This window comes from Electrona antarctica, assembly GCF_951216825.1.
Source record: "Electrona antarctica genome assembly, chromosome: 20".
NCBI classification, from domain to species: Eukaryota; Metazoa; Chordata; class Actinopteri; order Myctophiformes; family Myctophidae; genus Electrona; species Electrona antarctica.
In genome coordinates this window covers 23165039-23187687 of record NC_136801.1, presented here as the reverse complement: position 1 = coordinate 23187687, position 22649 = coordinate 23165039, and the positions used below count along the sequence as shown (strand labels likewise).

The window sequence follows — 22649 nt, the reverse complement described above, 5'->3', positions numbered from 1 at the left end:
TCGTCAGAATCGAAAAAAACCTCTACGAGAGTCTAAATGTTTGGGCTAATACCCATGTAGGCCTATATGGAGTAGAAGTAAAAGTAGGCGGCCTATTCCAAGTTGGAAATAGCCTACTTCAAAATTATATTAAAGTACAGTACTTGAGTGAATGTAATTTTCTTATACTTTACGCCACTGCATGGAGATGGACTGCGTGCATGCTGCTATCTGTTTGGTTGGACACCCCTGCCTTGCTGCTGTGCATGGTATGATCCTTGTGTGCTTCCAGTTGTCCCTGTCTGTGTGAAGTGAACTAGTCATTTATTTCCAGGCATTTAAGTAGACTAGATAGCAGCAAGCACACAACAAACACAAGCCCAGCTGGCTCACACACTGCTGCGCGTTCTTAGTTCCAACTAAAGTCATTATTTATCTGAAAGAAAAGAGTCGCAAAGCTGATGGACCCGTACAGGATGAGCATGTACAAGGGAGGGAAGCGTCGCAACCATCGATGTAAGTTTCACAGCATTATTTATGAGGCTATTTATTTATTCTGCGGACCGTTTCAGATGATGAGACATTTCGCGCAGCAACACGTAGGGAAGTTGTGCGCGTGTTCGCTCGTATGCATCCAATTACCTTGTATCGGCCATGCAGAGCGAATTGAATATGCTTTGCTCCCATGACGTTCCGGATATAATTATTATGCCATGTTACCGCTAAAGTTATCACTATTGGTTGGTTGATATGATTAGTCTTGGATCAAGACTATCAAGATGTATTTGATCGATTCTGACATTTGCAAGTAAAAGTCAAATATTTTATCGAGTCACTAGCCTTTTATCTATAGCCGATACATTTGATCTTCTTCATGATCCAAGGTTAATGGTCAGTTGTCAGTAGGCTCAGTGCCGTCTCTACAGAGGGGCATTGGGGGTCATTTCCCCCCACCTACCCCTTTTTCCCCTCACTGTATATGTTTATTTTCCCTTTTTACCTCTATGATGAGTTTGTTTTGACTATATAGTTGTGTATATTCGTACGTCTAAATTGTTTTGATGAATTGAAAATGGTGGGCCCTATTGTAAACAAGTGTAATGCGTTATGGTGTCGTCATCAATCAATCAATCAATCAATCAAATTGCCCCCCCCAGATTGGATTTTGTGTCCCTCCAGTCCAGATTGGCCACTACCAATATTTTAATGTTTTACAAATGTTAAATCTATAAGTTCTTCATGATTATTGTAAATATTCAAATTAATTGAATAGTTAATAGAAATACAAGGTAATATATGCATGCAGAAGACATTATAATGCTCAACATATTTGTATTTCTTTGTTTGTTGTTGGTGCTGCTGCATATTGTAGCCTACTTGTAGCCTTTTTCAAGCATCATTTAGGCGACTATTTGTTATACATAGGGGGGGTTTGAAAAATTAAGTGCCCCCTTTGGAAAAAAGTATGGCCCCCTGCTGATTAGTGCCTGGAGACGGCACTGATAGGCTATAGTCCACTTGCCAGAATGTGAACCCAGTCATGTTGAGTAGGCCTATGGGTCCCCAGCATGTAGAAACTGCTGGATGCTATCTTGAATATAGGTTGAGCAATTTTCATAATTGGCACAATATGTGACCATACCATTAACAACCTATAAGGGAAAAAAATAATCTAAATTTCATGCTTTAAGTAGCATATGACTAGGGGGTTTTCATGATGCTGAATCTATTCCAAGCATTAGTTTTTTCAAAACTAATGCATGGAATGCATTAAAAAAAATGGAAAAAATGGCCTTCTAGATTGTTAATGGTATGGTCACATATTATGCCAATTATAAAAATTGCTCAACATATGCAAGTTAGCATCCGGCAGTTTCTACATGCTATAGGGACCCATACTCAACATTTTCTAACATAAAACCTTGGTGTACTCAGCATGTCCGGGTTCACAATGGGGCTCTATGGCCTGGCAAGTAGACTAGTATAGCCTTGGAATACTTTCAAGACTATATGATCGACGTTTGCATGTATACTCGATACGTATCTATAGTCTTGATCTGAGGAATCAGTAGGATAGAAGATCATATAGTCTAGACTACAGAAGTAGGCTAATTTCGCTTGGCTGGTGGTACATCTCGACCCTTAACCTGTTCTTGTTAAGAGTTAAGATCATTTCAGAGTAGTTGATTATAGGCTGGGAGTCTGGGACTGTGCGACTATTTAAATGATCAGTTTAACTGGAATTCCAATGTACCTGTGTTATTAGCCTATTATTATTATTGGTAGTGGTAGTGGTGGTGGTAGTAGTAGTAGTAGTAGGCTACACCAGTAGTAGTAGTATTCACCTATATTATTATAGAGTGTATTGCTGTATGCTGAATCTGTACCTTGGTGATCTCAAGACAAACACTGTCTCCACAATGTCTTAATTCAATTCAATAGAAAGTAATTAGTTAACACTATTAGGCCCCTAAGTAGTGCCAATGGTATAGCTGCACATCACACTGCTATAGTGAATATAGATATTAAGAGACCTAATTGCAATGATTATCACCCTGAATATCAATTAGCTGTAATGTGCAAAAACAATTGCTAAAATGAAATCACAGACACTGATGCTTTAACCTTTGCTTTCATATGAAACATCCAAGACATCCAAGACACACACACACACACACACACACACACACACACACACACACACACACACACACACACACACACACACACACACACACACACACACACACACACACCACCATGATAAATGGCATCCCTCCATGTCCTTTTATCATATAAGATTAGTACGTCAAATAAAGCTCTGCCTATAGTAATGATCATACTTGGCGCAATGCCTTGTCCATGTGGCTTTCTACCGATGGATTTGTGTGATGGAGTTTAGCTAAAAGCACTAATGAGACATATTGATTATGGATAGCTTATGTGTGCGGGACTCATTTGACCCATGGGGCCGCCAGTTGAATAACCCTGCCATAGTGTATACTTTGTATACACTATGGTGTATAGTTTCATTGTACATATACTCTATTCCTAGTCTCCTATACTGTAAGATGGATGTTAGGTTCTTAACCCATTTAGTCCTGACATCGGGAAAAAAAAAATCTTTTTGAAAAACCTCATGTTTCTATATCAGTGGTTCTCAATATTTCATGTCAAGGACCCCAAAAATTATATATAATTGGCCGCCGACCCCCATCTGAAAATATGTTGTTCCAGGGACCCCCCCCCCCCCCCCCCCCCCCCGAAGCAAAGATTTGAGTTAAAAACTGAAACTCTGAAAGAATATATATTCAAAGATTTGTGACGCATTTTCACGATTTTCAAAAATAGCAGACCTACAAGCTTGTAGCGCGCCACTCGGTGGCACGCTATGAGCTTGTAGATCTGCTATTTTTCAATAGCTAAAGTATAACATAATGCTTAGTTAAAACGCCAAAAGGGGTTCCCGTCCAGAATGGATTAACTTACTTATGTTCCTTGATGACTATTTCTATGCATTTGATGTATTACCATGTGTTGTTCTGTGCTTACTGTAAATCGTTCTGGATTAAGAGCGTCTGCTAAATGCCTAAATTGTAAATTGTAATTACTGTAGTTTGGTGTGCTCATTTTTGGCAACAAGAACACCACAGCTTTATAAGGCATAGCCGTGGCGGCCATTTTGTGGTGCCACGGACAGAAAACCCATTAATTCATATACTATATAAATTCCCTTCGTTTTTTTTTAAATATATTTTTCCTTTTCTCATTTGTTTGTCCTGGTTCACTAGGAGCCGCTGCTATGCAGTATTTCTCAGAGCCAAGGACCTACGTAGGTGAAATAGTGGACAACATTTGGTGGGAGGGCTACAGTTAGGTGTTTTATTGATCGTTCAGTATAGGGTATAGAGAGAGCAGCAATGGGGGACAGTAGACTCCATGTTGCGAGATCATTGGAGTTATAGGCTACATTATAAGTAGTGCTTTTGATGCTTTTATGTAACTCTGTAGTATGCTCACGTATAGGGCGTTAATTTTTTTAAACAAGTTAAAATATGGAGATAAAAGCTTTCTGCCCGACATCAAAGATATGCTTCCTAGGTTCCTACTGTACAGTATTATTAACCACATGAGTCCTAGTTTCCCTCCAAATTCTGGAGCAAACATGTGATGGTAATAGCAGATCTACAAACTGTCAATGCGTTGTAACGCGGAAAAAAGGAGTGGGCCAAGGATAGGGCCCTGAGAGAATACAAATGAGTCATCAAGATTCATGCGTGAGCTCAGAACATCCGTCTAACAGTGGAATATCTATATAATGAAACGCATATGCATATAGTATACACTATATATAGAGTGCTATATGTCTACATAAAATGCTAAGTTGAGCCTTTGCATACGCATGTAAGGTCGTCGAGGCTATAGGGCAAGTGCTACGGCTAAGATGGAGTCTGAAGAGGTGAGTTTTCAGGCTACGGAGGAGGATTAGTGAGTGAGTCTGAACTCTGCAGTTCTGATTACAATGGGAAGTGCATTCCATAGTTTTGGAGCCAGAAGGGAGAAGAGTTTGGGGCGTGTGGAGCTATACTCTTAAATTTGAATCCTGAAAAGTAACAGTTTTGGACTTAATGAGGTTTCCACCCGACAGAGACGATAATAGTTTGGTGCATTCAAGTCCCTAAAGCGCCCCCCCCTCACTGCAGGTGGACAGGTTTCTGAACTGCCCACAGCCCTCTATGAGACACAGACCGAGTATGGGAAAAAAAAAGTATCTTATCATGAACATTAGTGAAGACCAATTATATGAAGATAGGTTGAAAAGTGGTGAAGTGGTCCTTTACGGAAAGTCTCCTGTCCCCCTGCTGCGCAGCTTGTGTGAATTTGATTTGGTAAAATGATACACCGTAAATATTGATGGTTTTTCAGCTCCGAAATCTGGTTCCAGCCTTGTGCCCAGGGGGGTGTGTACTGTGTAATGCCTAATTTATGTTCCACATCGTGCAACAAACAAGAGTATAAAATGAGGCTTATAAGAGCACTAGTTTGCTTAAAATCTTTGGATTTATAAAAAATTTTAAGGGATGAGATGCACCATCTCATTTTTGAGGGGGTTCCGTAAAAACATGAACAAGATACATGGAAACATACAGTACACACACTACACAGATACAATACAGATACATTACACAGCCTTCTCCCAATGCTCCCATCCTCCCTTTCACCCTTCACACATCATCAAGAAGGGCACAGTGCAAATACGTCAGTATATGTCCTTTATACTCCTTACAGGTACTGTCAGTTTAGAGCATAAACATGTTGAATCAAAATGTAAATGTATAGGGAAGTTCTGATGTAGGGAAGTTCACGTATGCTTCTTGAATTCTCCCTCTATTCTTACAATGCAGACCTGAGTTACTTACCATATTTGGACCGCCTTTTCCCCCTCTATACCAAGTAGGGAGGGGACGGCATTAAAATTACATCGTGGCCCCAATATATGGATGATGCAGAATATGGATGGAGGCTGCGGTTGAAGTTGTCTGTCTCTCTGCCCTACATGATGTGTGCAGCATCTGTGTGCAGGGCTGCCATGTCTGCTTGTTATAAGCAACATTGGGCTTGTTCTGTAAAGTTGCTTGTAAATTAAATGCTTTTCTTTTCTTTTTTTTGCCTCAAGCCAGAAAACACTTTGAAGAAGCCCTCTAAATTTCATCAGGCAATGTATCCGACCATGACTTACTTTCTCTCGACTTCTACTCCTGTGCTGTGTGCTGCCACGGTACTCTAGCTCAGTGGTTCTCAAGTATCTCAACCTTTTCCAGGCTGTGACCCCCGCCAAAATAATCATAATTGAAATTGGGACCCCCAAAATAATCTTATTTGAACCGGGGAGCCCCCACCCTGACAAGTACTTGAAATTGTAGGCAGTTCATTTTACATGGTCCCACACGAATAATTTGAATATATCTGTAAAATGGCCTGTTTGACAATTTGGCCAATGCTTCACCAAGTTTTGTAGTAGCCTATATTTTGTTGATTACTTTTGATGCAGTAATGCTCTTTTTTCTTTCTTTTCTTTCCTTCTAGTTATTAAAAAGGTCTTAAAGTCCTTAAATTGTCAATTCACTGTCGTTTGTGTACCCCTCCAAAACCATGTGGCGACCCACATGTTGAGAACCACTGCCCTAGCTGTAGGTGCTATTTGCTCCTACAAAGTGGCCACGATTCCTGTCATGATTTAGGAGTCTGCAGTGCATGACGAATGAATGGCAGCTCTCTCTCTCTCTCTCTCTCTCTCTCTCTCTCTCTCTCTCTCTCTCTCTCTCTCTCTCTCTCTCAGCACTGCAGATGCTATCATATGTCACTGTGCAGGGGTGTGCTGATGATGCCTGTCGGGGGGGCTAGGAGAGAAGGAGACAACCAAGAGAGAGTTGTTGACACTAACGGTCTCGGATGTTTCATATAAAAGCAAAGGTTAAAGCATCAGTCTGTGATTTCTTCACCTGGTTGGCAGTATTTACACAAGGACAGCAGGAACAGTATTATTACTGAAATATCATCATTTTGCATATTGTGTTAATCGCAATACTTTATGCCACAATAATCATCGTGACATGTAATTTTCATGCCGTCCCTTCCCTATACTCCCTATAGTTTCCATGGTGGTGGACAACTTTACGCCAAGTGACCGATATCGCATTTCCAAGAAATCATCGGCGTAGTAGCTTCAAATCATTAGTCCCCTTATACTATTTTCTTTTTTTTAATGTTTTTTTTGTGGCTTTCACCTTTATTTCATATTTTTTATAGAGGGACAGACAGTATAGGCTGACAGGAAATGTTGGAGAGAGATGAGGGAGTGACATGCAGTAAAGGCCGTCGGGATCGGGAGTCAAACCCGCGGCACACTGCCAGACTCGGACTACCGGCCAAGGTACCCCGACCGCTGAGCTTCGGCACAGGCCTACTATTTTCTTACAGACAGGCATCCCGCAAGACTTTAAACTCAGACTTTTATTAATTTATTTGAAACTAGGAGTTTCTGGACGCGACAGTGTAGTTGTACCCTCTCTCTCTCTCAGCATCCCCATCTCGTCTCTGGAATGCAATCAGTGTTGCCACGTCTGCATAAGCGACTAGGGTTTGTTTTTGTTTCTGTAAAGTTGCTTGTAAATATTGGTAGTTGCGAGCTTGTAGATCTGCTATTTTCCGACTTATATAGGTTTAAAGTGCTCATGTGGTCTATTATAGTCGCTTCTTCTCTGCTTGTCTTTGTAGACTTGGTTGCTTACTTCTCTCGCAAAATCTGGCAACACTGTCTGAATGCAACAGCCAGTGGTACAGCCTGTCACGTAACATTGTCAAGAAAATTGCGAGACACGTGCACATCTGGCAGAAAACAGGTGAAAACAAAAAAACAATACTCATGTGTTTGCTCCCCTCTAATGAGGTCTGTAACAGGGTGTGACATAACATGTCAAATTGTCCAAACTCCCACAGGAAATCAGCAGGGTTTGTGGAGCGAGGGGTTCTAGTGAGTGATGTAGTAGCTCTGGTCCATATCTAGCCTAATGCCTTCATTAGAGCTATGTTACTCTTCTCTTCCTGCGCTCGCATGAAATGCAGACCAGCCTCTCGTCTGTAGCGAAAACATAAAGAACGTTTTTGCTACTCGCCAATACAAATGCGGCGTGTGTTATTAGAAAGCCTACTTTCCTTAGTGGATGCACTCTGAGCCCGCCACCACACGTATAAAATTCACTTTTTGTACATAAATATACTTTTAGTTACTCCACTGCATCCTCTACCGATATTGCCTAGAGAAAACCTCATAGACAAGACTTTTCCTTCCAGTGGAAAAAAATCCCTTTCTGGCCAAAAAGTGCATGTGTGGTGGGGGTTCAGTAGTACAGTATGTGATGTAATGTGACTGGCACACAAATGTCTGCAGAGAACGGTTGAAAATAAATTACTGTCTGTAAATGAATGGCCATCGTGTCAATTATGAGAAGTTCGGTGTTGATTTTGTCGACTAAGACTATGACAAAGAATGTTTGTCGACCACCTTTTTCCACTGACGAAAATTAAATAATAAAAGCTATAGCCTGCCTTTCTGTTGACGAGAAGTAGTAACGGCAAAACCAAGGCTGCTTTACTGCAGGTTGAAAATTAAATGGCCTTAAGTTGGCATAGGATGTGTGGATACATGGTGAATAAATTGTTGAAGATGAAAGGCATACCTGTGGCTTTTAAAACGCTCTCAGCAGCTGGTGTTCTTGTTGACAGATCGTGATTCTTGCTGGTTGGTTGGTGACTAAACGCCGTTGCATTCGTTAAGACCTCCGCCCCACCTCCCTTTAGGCCAAACGCACAGCTTCACGTCTCTCAGCGTGGAGCCGATATCAAAGTACTATACATGGCCGCTGCTTCGAGTTCAGATAAGATTCCCCGCCTTGCTTCTTGTTCAAGATAATATTTTATTTTATTTTGAAATTTCACTTCAATGTCCTTATCTTAATTGTCACATCACAGATTTACAGGTGTAAAACTGTGTGAGATTTGTTTTTTTTTGTTTTCCTGATTGTTTCCAGAAAGAGAAAAAGAGAAATGGTAATGAGCATAGCAGCTGGTATCTGTTATAAGTGCAAGAACAGTATCAGTGCATGTACAGTATACATATACGAATAAGGTGCAGAGGAACCCGTGGAAGTTATATCGTTGCTTATGTCCAACCTTTATATTTTACAATGTATTATATGATACTTATATAATACATTTGGTAGCTTGTAAGAGCAGGGCTCTACCTTTCACACTGCCTTACTGTCTGGTGATACTCCCACTGACAGTCAATTTGCATAATTAGTTAACTTTGTTCAATTAATTACGATGTTCGGTGATGATGGGCAACAGCCGCTCTCATATTTTAATTGTCACTTCTTCCTTAGTTGAGTTCCGACAGTATGGGCTAAATGCTCTGAGCGAGACGGCTCCATATTACTGAAAGGTCAAAGGCTTCCCTGAACAATAGTGTGTCAATCAGTAGCTGTGTGTTCTGTCTGTGTGTCTGGTCAGGTTAGTCTACTAAGAAGATGGCTGGCTGGCTGAGACTGATTACAACTGTAATTAACAGTAACATAATTCTTACCGTATATGTGTGGCCCCATTTCCCGGAGTGGAGAGGCAGCATTATGAGTCTAGACATTCTTCTTTATAGTCCTTGGTGTTTTAAGTAAAACATCTGTGTACCATCATCACTGACACACACACACACACACACACACACACACACACACACACACACACACACACACACACACACACACACACACACACACACATACGGCTGATCTTGTGATTGTCTCTGCTGCAGCCTCTGGCTATAATAAAGCTGCTCTCCTCCTGCTGTTAGTTTCAAGGGACTGCGTGTGTTTTGCTGAGGAGGAAGACCTTTGGCAGCAATACACAAGAGTCTCTCACCTGTGCACCAGTGGTTCTCCAAAACATTCTTTATGTATTTGTCTGTGGACCACCGTGTGAAAATAGTTTGTGCCAGGGCCATTTGTTGTTGTTACAATGTTTTAAGGGGTAGTTCACCCCCAAATTGACTTTTTTTTTTCTATCGTTATTTTAGTTTTTGTTGCATTCGTAAGCCAATCAGTTGATGACCATGCAGCAGTGGTTCCCTATGGAGACACAAAGGAGACTCTTTTTTTCCAAGATGTTTTTGAAGATCGCTGATCACAAGCTCACAACGTGGCACGTTGTGGGCTTGGAGATCGGCTACTTTACTCAAATATACATATAGTTTATAGACTTAATTGGTTAAACTGATTCTGATACTGCAGTATTACGACTAATTCTTCATTCCACTCAAGTAGGGAGGCCTCCAGACCCCACGTTGAGAAGCACAACCACAGGACTGTCACCATTGACCATTGACTGTGATTCCCATTCTATACCAGGGCCTATATTATTTATTGATAAATAGGATCCAGCAGGAAAGCATGCACAAATACGTACAGGTGAGAGGAGAAGTTTTGAGCTCCAAACTTTTATCCTCTTTGAAGCTCCAAACTTTTATACCCTTCGGGTCTTCGACATGAATGACTGACGAAGACCCGAAGGCGTCGAAACATATCTCTTCATAAAATATAAGTTTTGAGCTCAAGACCGGTGTGCTAACTTCATCTCCTCTCACCTTTTTATTATTTATTCACAAGTCCGCAGTCCGATAAGGTATAACAAACAACACATTGTGTGTGTGTGTGTGTGTCTGTGTGTCTGTGTCTGTGTCTGTGTCTGTGTCTGTGTGACTGTCTGTGTGACACTTTCTGTTTACATTCTCCATGAATGAAACAAGTGTTGTGATTGGGTCGAAAAATATGGTATCCGGGGGAAATACATCTGACGGATGTTCCCAGCCCGACACTTCTGCCGATACACTCTCTGCCTTGGCTTAGGTCGTGACAAGGCTTTTCTCTTCGCAGAGGAGCAAGGCTTCGACCGAGGCTATAGGCTGGCCCTCCATCTATGTTTGAAGTTATTGAGTTGTTGATCCGTTATTATTCATCAGCCACTAATGAAAGGACGTAGGCGTTTCACCGCTGTTACATCATGCCAAGTAGAATGTTCCCACAGGTGATGCTCGTCAGTGAAACGCCTCCTAATGAGCTTCCTCTCTGTGGGAAGAGAGAGATGGGGGGGGGGGGGAAGCGTGCATGGCATTAGAGAGAGATTGGATACGTAGAGGTCTGATATAGTGTACAAGTTGTGTGTGCGTGCGTCGTGTGCGTGCATGAAATAGTACATTGACAGAGCGAATGCAAGCAAGGGGCAATGAAGATAGTGGAAGCGTCGCAGAGCGCCACAGGGTTAACCCATTAAGACCTGACTTTTTGTTATAATTAATTATATGTATTTGGCAAAGATTTGAGTTAAAATGTCTTATCTATCTATACTAAAATATATGGCTGCTATTTTTGAAGGGCCGAACCAATGTGCTATAGCTAAAATCTAAGATGGCACAGATGCTTTCCCGGTCGTGATGGGTTAAAGCGCGAGCGAGGCCATCTGAGCGAGGCAGGATTCTATGGGAACAAATGAGCCCAATAAAACGCAGGGCCGATCGGGCTTTTCTCCAGGGAGTCATGGATCTCATCTCACGGTTTGCCTGTCAGAGGAAGAAGAGCACAGGCTGTAAATGATTACTCATGCTCCCCAGTCTGAATGCATGGTGGAAAAAAGTACTCACATTATTTTGTTACTTCGGTAAAAGTAGCAATACTGCAAAGTAGAAATAATAAAAAAATTAAAAATTAAAAGTAAAAGTCAGGGGGAAAGAATAGAGTCCGCAACACTGGTATTAACGTTACTCGGCTCCACTGGTTTCTTAAGAGTATTCAGTTTTGATCACTAGGATTTTCTTCAGGTAGAAATAGTCAGGAATTCTAAATTGACTTGAGTAAAAGTACAACATTATTGGCATCAAAAATGTACTTAAGGTACCGAAAGTAGAGAGTGCTCATTGTGCATTATGCACGCTTCCAAATGTACAACATCTTTTGAAAATCGCAGATCCACAAGGCGATGCGACACAAATGGCCGAAATGTTTATGGATGGCTGAATTGGGTAATGTATGTTTTATAATAATATTAAAAATCTACAAAGTAACTACTAACTAAAGTTTTCAAATGATTGTAGCGGAGTGAAAGTACAATATTTGTCTTTGATATGCAGTATCTCTCCGTTTCCCCCACAGTCATGTTCCCCCTGCACCCCCCCCCCCCCCCCCCCCTGCACCCCCCTCACTCCCACCGTCATGTTCCCCCTGCACCCCCCTCACCCCCACCACCACCGTCATGTTCCCCCTGCACCCCCCTCACCCCCACCACCACCGTCATGTTCCCCCTGCACCCCCCTCACCCCCACCACCACCGTCATGTTCCCCCTGCACCCCCCTCACCCCCACCACCACCGTCATGTTCCCCCTGCACCCCCCCCCCCCTGCACCCCCCTCACCCGCTTCACCATTATTTATTCAACCACTTCTGTCAAGAACGCCGTCCTTCGTTATTTGTCTACGGTTTCGTTTTCATTATTTCGACCAGCTTTGTATTCTTGCGCGATGTGAGGACGAACAATCAGAGTGAGTGAGTGTGTCGTCTTGTATGCCTTTTTTAGTAGCCAATTATTTTTCACCCCATTTTTCTCCCCAATTTAGCTGTATTCCTCCCACCGTGTTAATTTTGTTGACTAAGACTAAAAGACAAAAATCTGGATATTTATAGTCGACTTTAACTACTAAGTGACTAAAATAGGACTAAAACTAGCACTCATTTGGGATGCAGTCAGTGATCCAGGGAGAGAGCCCCTTTGAATGGAAAGCTTTCAGCTCAGCCTTTCCACCCCCTACCAAGAATCACAAATGGACTAAAGCTAAAATAAACACGAGATCACTTTTTTAAGATACCGACATGGAACATATGTAGGCTTTGGTCTGCTTGATTGCATATCTACTTGATTGCCTCTATGCTCAAAGAATATACTGACAAAACCATTTCACCCATGGTGCCTTTTTTCTGCCATGGCTGGCTGCATCACAGCAAGGACAAATATCAAGCAAGACTAACTGACTTGTCAAGTCATGCATAAATTCATGTTGCACCATCCATATATTATCTTCTTTTATACTACCAGTATAGCCTTCTCTTCTTTATCATTACTGGCACCACCAGCAGCACCACAGCAGCCTGCAGCAGTGATTTAAGCACCATGGAGAGCTCCCACTCCACTCTGCACTCATCATGACAGATCACTGCGCACGGCACAGACATGAATGACAAACGGCAGAGAAATTGACAACCACACATACACACCACTGGTGGAAAGTAACTAAGTACATTTTGATCTCTAGAGAGAGAGAGAGAGAGAGAGATTAAATACATGAAAATACATAATTACAATTTATTCTATAAAATTAAATGCAACATAATAAGAATAACATTATGGTCATGTGGTCAGCTGTAACAAGTGTTCCTTTAAAGCATATTTGAAAGATAATTTATTTTGTGTTATATTAATGTGAGGTGGTAACATGTTCCAAAATCTGTCTGCTAAATGCCCACATAGTAACTGTCATTTTTCGACCGTTTCGGACGTGGGGAGGCTCGCCAGAACCGGCCTGGCTACCTGGGCGCGTTCCTGTGGGTCTGGAAGTTCCGGGGACCCACTGGGGACCCCCACACGGAGTTGCACCACTCAGTTCACACGGGTGTGATTTTACTTTACTTGAGCATTTCCAATTTTCAATACTTTTGCTTCTACTTCACTACATCTCAGAGGCAAATATTGTACTTTTACTCCGCTACAATTATTTGAAAAGTTAAGTTACTAGTTACCTTGTAGATTTATATTGGTATTACCGGTAAGACAGCTGAGGGCGAGAAGCGGTCTTGCCCTAAGGGCGAGGTCACGCTGAAACAACAGCTTCTTAAGCTTAAGTGCCGGGCCCATAAAGACGAGTTTACCTTAACTCTGTCCAGCTTGCCATAGCCGTAAAGGCGAGTTTTGTTTAATCCACGTTAATCAGCTTTTGATTAGCATCGAAGTTAGCATGTTGTAGCATTTTTAGATAGCTCCAGGCCGCGATCACGTAAAAATGGCCAAAAAACCCATGTGCACGCACACAAGCCGACTTTATATGCATTATGGCTCATAATCTGCAAAGTAATGCGATATTCAGCGCTTGCTTAGAGCTTAATTTGACTTAGTTATGATTTTTTTTTAAAGTGATCGCGCTAATACATAGGCCCCAGATCACTGTTGTGACCTGGCCGACTTTCAGTTCCGGTTCAAACTGGTGTAAACATCCGGTAGCTTTTGGGAGAGGTTATTCAAAAAACGTCTGGCATTGGGAACCACTCCATCTGCTGGCCACATGGCAGAATGGCATCTATCCTGTTAATCAGGTGTACGTGAGGTCAGATGCAGAGTTCCTGGCCGGCTCCATATATGCAGATATGCTGGATGATGATCCAGTCTTCTCCATATATGAAGATCACAACACTGACCTCATCAAACCCTGGATAGCTGTTGAGCTGGTCAAGTCATCATTGTGATGTCAGAACATCATTGTGATGTCAGAACAGGCCAGCTCCATATATGGAGATCTAGGGGTTTGATGAGGTCAGATCAACATATGGAATGAATTCTGTACTGGCTATATATGGAGTGTGTCTTGAGTGTGACAGACGTGTCTTGAGTGTGACGGATGCCTGGTACAGGTTTTCATAGTAAACTGCGACCTACTGTCGCAACAAAACATAAAGTAACCACTAAAGCATGCATGTGTTACGTGACCTGATGTGAGCTTGTAGATCTGCTATTTTCAAGATACTTTTCTAAATTTTGAAAACTTGGCACTGAACCCTCAACTACTCCAGTGGCCAACAGTATAATGGTTGTACTGGTCAGCTCCCAGCGGCGGTGGCTCAGGGGTAGAGTGGCTGGATGGAAACCGCAAGGTTCCCAGTTCGAACCTGGGCTCCCCCAAAGTTAGTGTCGAAGTGTCCTTGAGCAAAACACTGAACCCCTTTGCTCCTGATGTGCTGGTTGGTGCCTTGCATGGTTTCTTCCGCCATCGGTGTATGAATGTGTGTGTGTGTGTGTGTGTGTGTGTGTGTGTGTGAATGAGTGAATGTAATGCACAATCTATGTAAAGCGCCTTGGATAAAGGCACTATATAAATGCACCATTTACCAGTACAACAGTAGCAGACTGTGGTTGTACTGGTCAGCTCCCAGTACAATGGTATTAGACTGTGGTTGTACTGGTCAGCTCCCAGTACAACAGTATCAGACTGTGGTTGTACTGGTCAGCTCCCAGTACAACAGTATCAGACTGTGGTTGTATCGGTCAGCTCCCAGTACAACAGTATCAGACTGTGGTTGTACTGGTCAGCTCCCAGTACAACAGTATCAGACTGTGGTTGTACTGGTCAGCTCCCAGTACAACAGTATCAGACTGTGGTTGTACTGGTCAGCAGCTCCCAGTACAACAGTATCAGACTGTGGTTGTACTGGTCAGCAGCTCCCAGTACAACAGTATCAGACTGTGGTTGTACCGGTCAGCTCCCAGTACAACAGTATCAGACTGTGGTTGTACCGGTCAGCTCCCAGTACAACAGTATCAGACTGTGGTTGTACTGGTCAGCTCCCAGTACAACAGTATCAGACTGTGGTTGTACCGGTCAGCTCCCAGTACAACAGTATCAGACTGTGGTTGTACCGGTCAGCTCCCAGTACAACAGTATCAGACTGTGGTTGTACCGGTCAGCTCCCAGTACAACAGTATCAGACTGTGGTTGTACCGGTCAGCTCCCAGTACATCCATCCATTACAGCACATCTGCTATATTTGAACATTGTTTGGAATAATCTTGAACGTGTGAGAACTACTCATTTAGAAGGCATTTACAGAATCGGCCTCAGGTCTTAATATACTAATATATTTTGGGGCAGCGGTGGCCTAAGGGTTAGAGGAGCACCCTTGTTGCCGAAAGGTTGCCGGTTCGATTCCCCGGACGGGCAGGAAAAGTCTGGGTGGGGAAGTGATTGTCATCACTCACCCAACACCGCTGAAGTGCCCTTGAGCAAGGCACTGAACCCCCAACTGCTCCCCCTGGAGCTGCTTAGTGGCCAACAGTATAAGACTGTGGTTGTACTGGTCAGCTCCCAGGTTTTAATGTCTGTCTGTGTGTTTCTATGTGTAGGGCTTTGCTGAAAATGAGCACATGTGCTCAGCTACTTCCCTGGGTAAATAAAGAATAAAAAAATAAAATAAAATAAATAACGGGTTAAATAAATCCATAAAGCGATTGGATGGTTTGTCCCAATACCTATCTCTAAGCTACGTCAGGTATCTGTTTTTCACCACGTACTGTAGATGTTGTCAAGCTGCAGTCAAGCAAAGCTACAAAACCACATTGTCAAGATTGTGACGTGCTTTGATGTGTTTGGAGTTGCCCTCCATCACATCAAAGAAAGACTTCTCCTTCCATTCTGTTCTTGTATCCTGAGAAGACATGGTTTTGAAATGAGAATCCTTCAGCCGTCAGAATGTCCTGATGTGCTCAAGGTACTTTATTTCTTGAGGTGTCAAGATGTATTTGTTTCCAGAGGATCTGTATACTTTACTTGAGTTATATATTCACCGGGACTTTCACATTTACTGCAATCTTTTTTTCTTTTCTTTTTTTTCTTTTTCTTTCCACACCTTTTGTCACATTTTCCACCCATGCAGTGCCAATTGCCTAAGCTGTAATCCTGGGCGCTACTCTCCCTCTGCATGGAGAGAGCCCCGAACTGAGCTCATGCTTCCTTCAATGCATGAGGAGTGATCAGCGTCAGCTTCTTATCACCTGACACTCAGGGGGGAGTTTCCCCAGTAGGACGTAGCGCAAGAAAGGAACACGTACTTTTACCATTACTGCAATACATTTTATTTTTTTATTTTTTATTTTTTTCTTACCTACATTTTTATCCCACGATTTTGTAACCCATTTTTCACCCCTGTGTCAATTATCTAATGTGATCCTGGGCTCTACACACCCTCCGCCAACCTGGGGAGAGCAACGGACTTGAACTCATGCTTCCTTCATGCATGACTGTCCAAGTTGCTCCTTGGTTTCCCTGGTTGGACGTAGCGTGTGGAAGGAACACGTTTTCCGACCGATTCCTTTCCCCTCCATCAGGTGCCCCGGCTGGCCAGGGGGAGGCAGTTTAGAGATCAGGATTACTGCATGTTTTTTGTGAGGGTACCTACCCCAGGGGACACGGGGAGAATTTTATTAAGTCTCTGATCATCATCCTATTGAATTATAATGTGAGAACAACTCATTAAGAGAAGTTGCCTGCGACCCTGCAAAATAATCATAATTTCACTATTTGAACTGTGGACACCCTACACTAAATAATCATATTTGAACTATAGGGACCCCCAACCGTGACAAGCACTTACAATTTATTGTAGGCATTACATTTAGTTTCACTTGTTTCCACAGACAAAATAGTCGATCTACAAGCTCACAACACTAATATGTATTATATTATGACCATTCATGCATTTTGATGGTAAATGGTGCATTTATATAGTGCCTTTATCCAAGGCGCTTTACATAGATTGTGCATTACATTCACCCAGTCACACACACATTCATACACAGAAACCATGCAAGGCAGCAACCAGCACATCAGGAGCAATTAGGGGTTCAGTGTCTTGCTCAAGGACACTTTGACACTAACTCTGGGGGAGCCTGGGTTCGAACTGGCAACCTTGCGGTTACCTTGCGGTTACCATCCAGCCACTCTACCCCTGAGCCACTGCCGCCCCCTGACTATTATAGTGTTAGATTAGTCTCGTTTTGCCAGACTGTTGCCTCTCGCAATTTCCAAATGCTTCCATCATACAGTCTGGAGCTGTTGGGGAGGCGGGGCACATGTGTGCCTATGCATATAGTATGGTGGCTGTGTGTGCTATAGCAGCAGCCACCACCAGGCTCCGCCAAACTTTGTTCAACTCAACTGTCATTGCATCTCTGTATGTGTTTATAATTGTATTTTACAGACGGCACCGGTTTGCGGCCGTGTGCCCCCTTTGCCTCTGGGCCCCCACACAGTCGCGTTGTCTGTCTGCGTCCCGGTAGTTACGCCCCTGTCTGGAGCAACGGAAGTTCTATCATGAGTAAAATATATATAGCGGAAGTGGAGCATCCTCCTCACTTCCGTTTCGTCTTTACAGTCACGCACATTTATCCTAATTTACCAGTAAATATAAATCATCTAAGCATATATAGCTTGTTGCTTAGCAGGAAAAAAAAGAAAAAGCTCTAAACATATATTTTCGTGAACTGAAATGCCAGCTTCTTTGCTCGGTTTTCTGGAGGTGTAGTTCCAGACTCTATATAGAATTCAGAGATTGTGGAATAGTTGTCTGGCCACAGTGGTAACAATGACTCTACTATAAGACTTGTTAAGGCTTGTTAAAACGAGAGATAGTGAGAGCAAGAGAGTGGGAGAGTGAGTTTGACTTTACTGCATCAGCCAATAAGTATTATTTTTGGGACATGCCACCTGGCAGAGATCTTCGCTCCACTGAGCTCCCCTTAATAGTCGAGCAAGTGCAGACAGAGTGCGGGTGTGTCTTAAATCATTACAGGTCTCCTCCATCAAGCGTACCTGTCTGTCACAAAGATTTTTATTCAGGTAGCCTGGTTTTTATTCAGGCGAGACTTTTGATTATTTGAAATTGTCTGAATAAAAATCCAATCTTGTGCCATCTGGTTTTCTACACTTCACGCTTTTGATTATATCGTTGCTGTCGGGGCCAAACCAATTATTTCTGTATTTTAACGTTTTTGTGGGTTTTTTCTGTCCATAAATTAACACCCTACTTGATCATACCTACAGCATCACACAGAAGCATCAAAAGTAGCAGACCTGCAAGCTCTACGTGCCATGTTTTGAGATTTGCTGTTTTTTATTCGCCCGCCCCTCCCCCCATAATAACATATGTAATATACCCTCAATTTATCTAAATAGATCCCCTCATTTGTTGTAATGCGTGGATATTAGTAGTTAGTTAGTTGCTGCGAGAGTGAGGTCTAGCCAACACCAACTTGGGATTCCTGGATCGCTGCCCTCCACAAATTCCTATCCAACATCCGCAGCACGTCAACATAGACAGTACACTTCTTTCCCCTCCTGGCTTTGCCCTGGGTTGGCTCCCATAGAGTCAATTTACTTGCCTCAAGTTCTGCGTGGATATTAGAGCGTTCTAAATGTTGTTGTTTTGCACTGGTTTTTGGAGACCACCCTCTGGAAGTCTTATGGATACACTGAGGGTTTAAACACTACATGTATCATATGATGGTTTAGGACCTTTGGGGTTAATTTATTGACATGAATGAATAAGCCCATTGTCTGACAAAAAGTGCAAAGTTAATAACTGTTATTAACTTTGCACTTTTTGGGGGCCCCTGAGCTTGAGCCTCCGTGTGACAGCAACGTGGTCGCGCGGAGGCTCAAGCTCGGGGACCCCCTTGCTCAGGGGCCCCTGGGCCTGGGCCCTACAGAAGTATCTGGTCAAAACCATGATAGTTCTCTAGATTAGGAGATACGAGGCATTCTTTCTGAGCCGTAAACAAGGAAGTGAACTGAATGGCAGCGTGCATGCGCGAAACAACAAGGAGTATGGTGTAGAAGGAGATAATAAAAATCAAAAAATCAGAATTTTTATTTTTTGTTTATCAAAAAAATAAATTCCAAGGGAACCCGCGGTTGGATTAGAAATGACGTTTGTACACGTCCTATGGTCTAAATGTGTTAATGGAGTCGTAATGCCTGATTTTACACTCGTTTCGTTTGCATCCTGAAAATAGCCAGTCTACAAGCAGCGCAAATGTGTTGTGAGCTTGAAGATCCGGGCGACACGTGCACACACATTTGCATGCATGTCGACATTATTGGGCCATGATGCATTGAAGTAGCATTCCAGAGCATACGTCGGTAGTATAATACTGTAGAACAGCTTAGGGCTTATGCTTGGTTACGGGGATGAATCTGCCAGAATTGTATTTCCCAACCTTCTGCTGTTTCACACCAGGGTTTGGCTGTTGCTTCATGTGAGGAACCAAGTGTGACCACATCAATTATTGTTGTGGTCACACAACAATAAAGTGAACTCATCTGCTTAGACGTGACATTCTGAGGGACACCGACTCATGAGCAAACTGCCCCGTCAGTGCAATTCACCAGAAAAAGTACACTTGATGTTTTTCTCATGACCTTATCAAGAGTAAGTGGCTTGCAGCAACGAAGGGCAGGGTTGTGTTTATCTTGGAAACTTCGACACGTTCTATTGAATATGACTTTTGACACTGGCAGTACATTAAACGCTACTACGACTTGAATTACTCTTCTTCTTCTTCTTCTTCTTCTTCTTCAGTTTTGATATTTGACATCAAAGTACATGGACTTGGTACCTGGTTAGTTGGCTATTGCACAACGGCCTGAAAGGAGATATGACAGTAGAGTACTACCAAAGAGAGACAGAGATGTGTTTTATTCAAAACTGCGTCCAACAAGGTTTGTTCCCATTTTGTTACCATTCAAGATATGGCAGTACATCGATGTCGTACCTGGACTGCGCATGCGCCAGCGTTTGTGCGATGCCGGTTAGTAGCGTCCTAATATTTGGCTTATTTTACCGATTTTAAGTTATATTCTTTTAGTCATATCTTTACTCACGGGTAGTTTTAGTAGTCTGTTTTAATCCGGTCAAGTTGTTTTAACGATCGGACGTACAGATTATTTGCTATAGCCCTCTGAAATCTCCCACCTACACAACATGGGAGCAGCAGCTGGCGTCCGCCTTTCTGCTAGCCAAATTTGTATCTATAATTATGATCAAATATGACTGTTTTAATCTCAGGTGATTTGAACGTACACGCATGCTGCCCACCTAAGCCACTAGTCAAGGACTTTTGTAACCTTTTTCGACACTTTTAACCTAACTCAATCAGTGACCGGCCCAACTCATGATTTTGGCCATACTTTAGACCTGATTATATCCTATGGACTATCTATCTCTGTCAGCGACATCTGCTCTTCATTCAGGATATCAAACCACTTCCCAATTTTATTTTCAGTCTCAGTCCCCTGCTCGTCGTCAGCGTGTTATAACGTCTACAACGGCCTCCCAGTTTCCCCTCACTTTTAATAATTCCCCTCCTTACCCTTCTGACAGCACTCATAGCGCTGAGGAACTATATCGCCTCTTTGATGCCACATGCTCCATTACATTGGATTCCAACTAAAGCTCCTTTTAAATTAAAGACGAAAAGCACCAAAACACTTTCAGAGCCCTGGCTCAATAGTTCCACTCGCTCTCTCAGATGCGCCTGCCGGCGCGCTGAGAGAAAATGGAAGAAGGATAGACTTCAGATCACTGTTGAAATCCTACGTGGCTGTCTCTTTGACTACCAGAATGCGGTCAAATTGGCCAAGACCAACTATATTTCAGCTTTTGTCTCCAAAAATAGCCATGAACCGCAGGTTCTTTTTAACGTTCTCAACTCCATCATCAATCCCCGTGAGCCCTCCTGTTGTGCCTTCACTCTCCCTTTGTGAAGATTTCCTCACTTTCTTTACTGCTAAAATCACCACCCTCAGGTCAGCTCACACCCCTTCTGCCTTTACCCCCCCCCCCCCCCTTTATCTCCTTCCATTGCCACCCTCAGCCAATTAGAGCCTGTATCTCTAGCCCAACTCTATCTCTAGTCTAACTCTTAGTCGTTCTGTATACTTAGCACCTAATAAAAGGCTCTAAATGTCCGTGCTGCTTCAGTGTCCTCTCCTCCTTCTGCAACTTATGTCCTTGTACCTGTGAAGCGCCGGATCAGCCGATCCAGGCTTGAGGCGCGTTGGTAGACTCCCTTTGTACCTTGAAATAATGCTTTTCCTTCCTCTTAGCTTTTTCTATATTCTATCCTCTTTTTCTCTGTTTGCCTCGGTGTATGTTATTATGCTCTGTAATGTGAAGCACTTTGGTTCGACCTCGGTCGTTATAAATGTGCTATACAAATACAGTTTGATTTGATTTGATGGACTAATGAATTAGTTTAATGTCAAGGATTTGGAAAGCGCTGTACCTTCAGGCACCTTCTCTTCTCCAACAATGCCTGCTCGCTTCTTGCAATTAAGTTACCATCTGCTGTCTGTTCCTAGGCTATGACTTGATGATCTCTGTTTAGCTCTGACACACACACACACACACACACACACACACACACACACACACACACACACACACAGACACACACGCTCAGGTCTGCCTCCTTCTCTTTCACAGTGAGAGAACGGTTTGTTACTCGGATCGTTTCTGAAATGCTTAAAAATGATACTTGGGTCCCAATAAATTCAGAACCCGGTTCGTAAAGGACCCGATTGTTGGGCTCCAACCCTAGTAAGAGTCCATTTGGAACCCCCTACAGGAATCGGACCATCAGGAAATTATTATGAATCCTAAAGGTGTGTGTGTGTGTGTGTGTGTGTGTGTGTGTGTGTGTGTGTGTGTGTGTGTGTGTGTGTGTGTGTGTGTGTGTGTGTGTGTGTGTGTGTGTGTGTGTGTGTGTGTGTGTGTGTGTGTGTGTGTGTGTGTGTGTGTGTGTGTGTGTGTGTGTGTGTGTGTGTGTGTGCGCGCGCGCCACGTTTTCCAGACATAAACATGGCGGGCGAGCCCAAGCCGTACAGGCCCAAGCCGGGGAACAAACGACCCCTCTCAGCTGTGTACAGGTACAGTAGGAGCTCATCCAGTTTTGCTTTATATTAATGTCATAAACACTTAAGTACTGACACGTTAATTTCTCTTCAGTTCATGTATAGCACAATTTGATGGCTTGACTTGCCTAACCCATTTAGACCTGGACGATTCTACAAATGCCTTCAAATTCCTTGTTTATGAGTCGTTCTCAAACATTTTCATGTCAAGGACCCCCACAAATATCTGTAATTGGCCGCCGTCCCCCATCTGAAAATATGTTGTTCCAGGGACCCCCCCCCCCCCCAGAAGCAAAGATTTGAGTTAAAAACGTTCGCTCTGAAAGAATATATATT

General features: G+C 42.9%; 1 protein-coding gene across 2 annotated transcripts in view; it reads left to right on the top strand.

The window, feature by feature from the left end:
- Window positions 1–212: 212 nt before the first annotated feature.
- The window catches only part of LOC306913021 (RNA-binding Raly-like protein), a 42685-nt gene continuing 20248 nt past the window's right edge, over window positions 213–22649 (top strand). The window contains exons 1-2 of one of the 2 annotated variants that reach the window (XR_013788466.1): window positions 213–495; window positions 22253–22328. Coding sequence is in view for 1 of the 2 variants with exons in the window: in XM_079489518.1 (XP_079345644.1) it covers window positions 441–495; window positions 22253–22328 (131 nt within the window). In the remaining variant the exon portion in view is untranslated. The remainder of the gene's footprint in view (window positions 496–22252; window positions 22329–22649) is intronic. The other variant, XM_079489518.1, reaches the window with a different exon arrangement.